We start from the raw sequence: 7,623 nt of genomic DNA, 5'->3' as shown, positions 1-7,623 counted from the left end.
ACCAAAGAATGAGAGCACATGTATTGAGTTACGAATTAAAAAAATAAAGCTTGTTGGAAGTAACTTGGCCGTCTTTCATTATGTCTTTAGTATGTAAGCTAGTATTGATTAACTTGTGGCGATTACCTAATGAGCAATACCTTAATCTATCACACTTGGGGGAGAGAGAGAGGTCATTATCTTGACTTGTGCTTGTCGATTTTGCATCACATGAGAATTTGTCAAAAAAAACCTCATACAACAAATGCCAAAAGACGGAAAATAATGGTATTTTCCCTTTGCATGAAGGGAAGTAACCCCACATAGGACCCTTTGGTGCTTAGTAAACAATTTCACTCGAGGAAAACATTCTTCATGACAAAAAAAACTCCTTTCCAAGAAAAGCATGTCAATTGAGGATGCAAGTAGCATTAGACAGTAATGGTCAATCAAATTTAGCATTCGAAATCTCTCGGATCACCTGAAAAGTTTCAGATTCCAAGGGCGGTCACCTTAAACACATGTATCATATCATGTGGGTTAACATGAGAGGATTATATACTCAAAATTGTATACTTCATGTGTACATTAGAGTGGGTAAGGGCTTGTAAAAGGCACCCATAGTGTAAATATAGCACAAATATAGGGGTATTATTAATAATATATTGAAAGCATGCGATATTGGGAGCTTCTCAAGAGTGATCGCCAAGATCAGACCGCACTAAGCAATGGAAAGCTTGCCCCCCATGTTAGTAATCCAGAAATCTCCCACACAACAAAAATGTGAGGCAACATATTCTAAGAGCCAACTCTCGCTATGCATTAGTGATATTAGGGGAATTTAAATGATATCAATAAACAAGTGTCATGCATGCCACATTCCCTTCTACTAATACTAAGGGAACATGTTCCTAAATGCAGTAGTACTACAAATGCTCACCTTTTTCTCAAGATTACGAGGATTGAAGAGGGGAGAACAAATGAAAATTCTCCCTTTTGTTTTAGAGACAAAAGGGAGCACCTGTAAGTTCTCCTTTCGTTGGAGTTCAAAGCCGAGACCCGCTACAAGTTTATAAGTTTAGTGGTATTTATTTAATATCATTATGTAGTGGGCACATGCCCACCTTTTTGTTTTAGTACAATGAGGGGACACGTTCCATAATGCTAGTAGTGCCCTTAATATTGATCTTTTCTCTAGGATTACGCCTCCGTTTAGAGCACCAACAAATGAAAAAGGGCCTATCTCTTTTCCACCTCCCTCAAATCAAGGGAAAGGCATTTGACAGATCGTGCAACCAATGAGGTTAAAGCATGTGGGACGTCTTTTCCAAAAAGCATACAACTCATCCTACTAATCTCACTAAAAGATAGCGGGACTCGGCTCTTAGTAATTTTGCTTAAAGGCTCCTCCTTTCACGAATGGAGTGGGAATTTACTTTTAAGAATGCTTAAAAAGCTGCTAATTCCAAAAACACAATGGGGGACTCGGCTCTAAAAGCACCAATACAAAAATTTAGATTGACGTTGATATGAAAAGAGTATACGGTGAGGGAAAAATCATAGCTGACAGCAATATACAAGCGTTCCCACGTAGTATTGAAACAAGCAATCGACATAGGACAAAGACTTATGACCCATGGAGACCACCTAGTCATGGTCTTCCTATCCTGATTTTCTTCTCTTCCCCATTGGACGACAGGGCAGCAATTCCTCGTCACAATCTTCTTGCCCACAATCACAAGAAGTTTTAGACAAATTCTCACAATAATTCCCACATTGTAACTTACCTCAACATCATGAGCTTTTGTGAAGGAGGCACGGCATACCTAGCTAGGTACGATTGGGGGCAAGGGACTGCCTTTGTGAAGGAGGCACGGCATACCTAGCTAGGTATGCCGTGCCTCCTTCACAAAAGCTCATGATGTTATGCATTGCATGAAAAACACTGGAAAAGACACGTTTTCCTACATGAGAAAATTTCTAAATCTTCTTGTGAATATGAGGCATCTCTCTAGCATGTGTGCACCTTGCACATCTACATGCATATAAGGCCTTTCTACTCATCAGATCAATGAAATAATGCATTTTTTTCACTCAATGGTTATGACCCAGAGACATTGTATGAAAAGGTAGACCACTATTTCCACATGTCAGTTTTGTACACTCTAGGTTGCTCTTGTATGAGCAGATGGGTCATTAACATGGTTATATCAATAGCAATGCCTAGTTTCATTTTGTACTCGAATGCAATAAATTCAATGTAGTATCTCAGCTTACATGCTTCTCATGGCCTCATATGCCATTCTATGAGATCCATGTCTTCAAAACTTTCAAAATGTAGGTAGGTAGTTGCATGAAACAACTCTCATGACAGCACAATTCAACCTTGGGATCCTTGCAGATTTTTCGTCTCATCCTCTTCATGGGATTGCATACATGGCCTGCTTCTACATGCAAGTGCACAAGCATGGATGCTTTTTCTTTGGCTTGTTCATTTTTCGCTGGATTTCTTCCAAACACGGGATAATTTCTGCAAATGTAGGCCTCTTCATGGGTACATCATCCCAGCATAAATTCAACAACCTGCAGCACATAGGAGGCCAATGACAAATCTTAAGCACAAAATATGATCTTCGTAAAATCGTGAGAATTCTAAGCTTGTGAAAGCATTTACTTTGTTCATGTTATCGTGTGTCACCAAGAGAGCATACATGAGCTTCTTCCTTCCTTTCTTTCTTGGGGGAGGGGATGCAAGACTACTGATCCAGTGGTTGGTCATCCCATGAACTACCACATAGATAGCTACAATATGGTGAAGAATCTAGCCTTGCCCTCTCTAGAGCAGCTATGCCATGTATGTTATTGTGCAACTAGTGCCCAGATGGATCCCCTTGGTACCGACAGAGAGAGAAATCAAATGTTATATTAACGTCTTCAGAAGGACAAAATGACCTATGAGACCAAAAGATTACATCCAAGGGTGACTTAGTACAATGTCTCCAGAACATAAAAATAAAAATAATTGAGGGTATCTAGAGTGGGTAGATATGTATGTAAGCCTACCCTACATCCTTGTCATCATTATCATCAACATCACACAATTCATCATCTCAAAACATATACGGAGGGGTTCAATCACATGAGGGCTAGTGAGGTGTTCAATGGAAGAAGTATACAATGGTGATCATCCCATGAACTCTCTCATGGGTCTCTGCAGTATGACCTCAATATCCTCCATAGTCAACTCTCTGGGGAGGGAGGGAGGGAGGGAGGGAGGGGAGGGGAGGGGGCGCGTGCTTGATGTCACTCAATGATGCTCCCTCGTATCCTCGAGCGTTGTGAGTGGCCAAGTTGGATGGCTCGATCAAGAAGGATGCGCCAATGAGGGTGTGACTGTCCCGAGTTGTCGTAAAATCTAATATCTAACCAACCCAAATGGTTTTCTCATATTAAATTGTTGCTAAATTGGCTTTATCTTACAGAAAAATAATTCTAAATGAATTATTGGATTTATAAGTGAGAGGGTTTTCTCGCTTGGAACACCAAGGAAAAATAATTCTAAATGAATTATTGGAATTTTAAGTGAGAGGGCTTTTCTCATTGGAGACATCCGAGTAGAGAGTATTCCTAGTGTGTCATTCAAAGTAATGACGGGAGCACTGAGAATGGGAATATCTGTAAGGCCACCAGGAACGGGTACTTTTGATGCGTCACATCGGATGGGTGACAGGGAGCATTGGAAAGAAGTATCCGACCATCCGGGAACGGACATCTCTGATGCGTCATAGGATGGGTGACATAGAGCATCGTGAAGGAGATTGTACCGTAAGTTCAGTAGGAAAGGACTAGGTGATGGGTATTCCTGATGCGTCACAAGGTGGGTGACGGGTGCATCGGAAAGGGAATATCCATAGTCGGGAGGAAATTCCGAACGGTGTTAGAATTGTGCACAAGGAAAAGCAAGCACTTGAATGAAGATGGGTTCAGAGGAAACTTTGAGGAAAAACAGATGCTTTCTGAGAAAGCGGGATTGCTTTTTGGGAAAGCAGATGCTTTCCCGCGAGGAAGTTTATGTTTGCATTGCAATTGTGCGTGTGATTGCATCCAGGGACGCCTGGGAAGTGCTGTGAAAGCATTGTTTTTAACTTATAAGGTTTTATTGAGTTTTTGGGGAGGTTCAGACTATTTTTTTAAAATACGCTGGCCGCCCATTTAATAAGTGGGCAGCCATCTGATAAATAAGGCAATAGATCAGCCAGCGTTTTCTCTCTCTCTTTTTCTGGCAGAACGGAAAAAAAAAAAAAAAAAAAAGGCCGCAATCTTTACGCGAGCAGCTATTCGTGCCCGTGGCTAGGAGCTATAAAAGCATCACATGCCCTCACTCAAAGGGGAGGACCAATCTTTGCAAGGGGGAGATGCTGCTGCAGATTTCAGCCGTAAAGAAGACGTTGCCGGTGATGCCCATGGCTGCCCCAAGTGTACCAGATGTCGCCAAGACCTAGTGCGCGAGTTCCCTCTAGAAGAAGTGCCTACGGAGCGTGTTTCCATCGCGACAAGTTGCTGTTTTTCTCTGTTTTCAGCCCATAAATGTCGTAGACGGGGCTGATTTACGAGAAGGAACCCGAGAACACACCTCTTTTGTGTGTAGGATTGGAAGAGAGGATTTTCTATGGAGAGATCTCTTCCGGGGAATTGCTTTTTGAGAACGGAGTTGCGTTTCGAGCGTCGAGACTTTGAAGGTAACGATTTTCATGTTATGAACTCTGAGTATTTGTTTGCAGGTGTACTTCCTCTTAGTGAGGGAGTAGGAGCAGAGGAAGGTATGAGCCTCTGCAGGAGAAAAGCGCTCTGAGGAACTAGAGCCAGATCAGCCCAAGGGTTTCGTACCCGAGTTTGGGAAGTAGATCCACGGATCGGAGAGAGGTAGTCTCTCAAGTTGTGATCCGGAAGTTGGGATTCCCAAGTAAGGACTTCGTGTCCGGGAAAGTAGAGTTGTTCTGCGGGAAGAGGACTCTGGAAAGAGAGTTGGAAAAGAGTTGCAGGGATGCCATGCCCTTAGTCTAGAAGGTGAGATCCAGAGGCGAGAACCTTGATTCTTGAGGAATTGGAATAAGGAACGGAAGTTCCTTGGAATAGGGTTTTGCCCTAGGAATCGAAAGCTAAGGCTTCCGGGAACCATCAAGTCTTATTCTAGAACGAACATGGTAATACGTTCGGTTCAAGTGCTTGTTTAGACTTCTCCTCAGTAATAAAGATACTATTACGGGGGGGGACCAGCCCATCTTCTGGTCCCCAATACTTTGTCGATCTTCTCACTCTCTATCTCTCTCTCTCTCTTTATTTCATAGTTACATGGGACGGCGGGTCGGGGTCGAGAACGGGGTCGGGACGGCAAAAGTCAGGAAACGGGGACGGGGTTCGGAACGGCAAAAAAAAAAAGAGAGTTTTTTTGGCATTTTTTGACCTACACACATGCCACACACATAGAGCATCACTTTGACCATAAATTTACACTAAATAGACCAAAGAACACGAGTCATATAGGCTGAAATGTGCTAATAAAACATCGATGATCGATGGATACAAAATGAGAAGTGCATGCCACAAGGGCTCAAGAGTCAAAAAGCGATGCGGAAGGGAAGAGGACGGTGTAGATCCATGGCTCTTGAAGGTTCGAGAGATGTCGTCAAGGTTGGCTTCCCTTTGCTCTCGCGGTGTCGCCGTGGCGGAGGGATCAACGGCAACAAAACGGCCCCTCTTGGCCGCTTCCGCAACCTCATACACCGTGAGTTTCTCAAGAAGATCCAACCTCTTCTCGGGAGCTACATGAGGGCAAAACTTCACCTCGTGACCGGGTTCATGAAGAAGATGGGCTCGCACTTTGTTTGAACCACCCGATCTCTGGTATGGACATAGCTTGCACATCCATGGTCTTGCACCGCCACCTTTGCCACGCGAGCTAAAGTCGACTTCATCCCACCACGACCACGTTTGCACGGCGGGCCTCCTTCGAGAAGAAGCGGCTTGAGAAGTGGAGTTGGCTTGAGATGACATGATGGTGGAGAGACTCGAGAGAGTAGAGCTTAGAAGTTAGAAGGGTTAGAGGAGAGCTTGTGTGGAGAGAGAGTAAAGGAGAGCTTCAAAGTGGGTAGAAGAGGGAGAGGAGAGCTTCAAAGTTCAAACTTGAGCCTTGAGCTTGAGGGAAATGGAATGAGCTTGAGCCTTGAGCTTGAGGGAAATGGAATGAGCATTGAGCATTGAGACTATGAGTATTAAGAGGCCCAAGGGAGCCTTTTATAGCCTCCCAAGGGCCAAGGCTTAAAAAATATGGCACTTGGGGCTGCACAGAGCCGTTGCAAACGTTCAAAAACGGCCATTTTTTTGAATCCGACCCCTGCCGTCCCCGTCCGGTCCGTCCGACCCCGGTCCGGACCCGGCCGTCCCCCCTGCGACCCGCCCGTCCGGCCCGTTTTCCGTCCGTCCCTCGGCGTTCCCAGCCGTTCCCGGCCCGGTTACGGCCGTTCCCCGGCCCTAGGGCCCGTCCCCCCCGTCCCCTGTAACTATGATTTATTTCTCTCTATATCCTCTGGCTTCAGTAATAAGTGATAAATCCTATTTATCCGAATGTATTTTATATTGTTATGCGCTCCCGTTTGTGACATAAACTGATCATTTAATGTGGGAGAATAAACGGGAACAAAGGTTAGGATATAGACATGTGCTTATAGATCTATCTCAACACGGGGCCAATGGTAAAGGGGCCCAAATGAGAGATGGTCTATCAAAGAGCAAGGCTAACCAATGGAGCATAAATACCTTAGGGTTAGCTTCATTGAATACCTCCAATAGTTAGTGTTAAAAGTCCTTTGACCTTAGGTAAACTAGGGCTGTGCTTGAGGTGGGAACCCAACCCAAGCTTGAGGTGTTTGTCATGCCTGATGACTGAGATGCTTGAGGTGCTTGTCATGCTTGAGATGCTAGGGTTGTACTTGAGGTGAGAACCCAGCCCAAGCTTGAGGGGCTTAAGGGCCAAGCTTGTGGTGAGAACTAGGCCCAAGGTTGAGGGGCTTGAGTTGGCACAAAAGTCAAAGTAGATCCCTACAAGGAGGGGGTAGCCATGCAAGAAGGGGGGGTGGTTTCTTGACCACTCTCTCTCCCAAAGGGCACCCCTTGCCCAAGAGGCAAGTAGGACACATGTCAAGCCCCTAGCTAGGTTACCCTCATGGTGTGCCTAAAGCCTATTGGTTGGCCTTCCAAGGGGTCCAATGATAATTTAGTGGATTTAATTATTTGTTTTAACATTTATTAAGCCCTCTCTCTCAAAGGGGAAAGGGGGACACTTGTCCTAAGGCTACGCTTGTTGCTTGGTATGACTCTTGCTTGTGATTGGCTAGGCCTGGAGGGGTCCAATGAGCTTCAAGCATGAGCTTAAAGGGGGGGTCGACCAAACCAAGTAGGAGGCCTGCTTAGGGGGTATACTCTCCCACACACATTCACACACTCTCATTGTGTGAAGTGCAAAGTGCAAGAGCTCACTCTCCTTCTCCAAGCAAGTAGAGGTTGAGAGCCTACACCAACACTCTTGGCTATGGAATGCAAATCCAACCAAAAGCCATACTTCAATGCTTAAGCTTGCAATCTTCT

At 44.7% G+C, this 7,623-nt stretch overlaps 1 protein-coding gene across 5 annotated transcripts in view; it reads right to left on the bottom strand.

Moving 5' to 3' along the window:
• Positions 1–2,079: 2,079 nt before the first annotated feature.
• LOC147440553 (serine/threonine-protein kinase VIK-like) overlaps positions 2,080–7,623 on the bottom strand; it is a 148,584-nt gene continuing 143,040 nt past the window's right edge. For 3 of the 5 annotated variants that reach the window (XM_086530270.1, XM_086530271.1, XM_086530274.1), the window contains one exon: positions 2,081–2,562. In XM_086530270.1, coding sequence (XP_086386396.1) covers positions 2,427–2,562 — 136 coding nt within the window. In that variant the 3' untranslated portion in view covers positions 2,081–2,426. Of the gene's footprint in view, positions 2,563–7,623 lie in introns of all 5 variants that reach the window. The other 2 variants (XM_086530273.1, XM_086530272.1) reach the window with 1 other exon arrangement.

This window comes from Adiantum capillus-veneris, chromosome 15, assembly GCF_014529385.1.
Source record: "Adiantum capillus-veneris isolate H3 chromosome 15, ASM1452938v2, whole genome shotgun sequence".
Taxonomy (NCBI): Eukaryota; Viridiplantae; Streptophyta; class Polypodiopsida; order Polypodiales; family Pteridaceae; genus Adiantum; species Adiantum capillus-veneris.
Note: the sequence above shows the minus strand (reverse complement) of the source record. Positions and strands in the feature narration are given on the sequence as shown.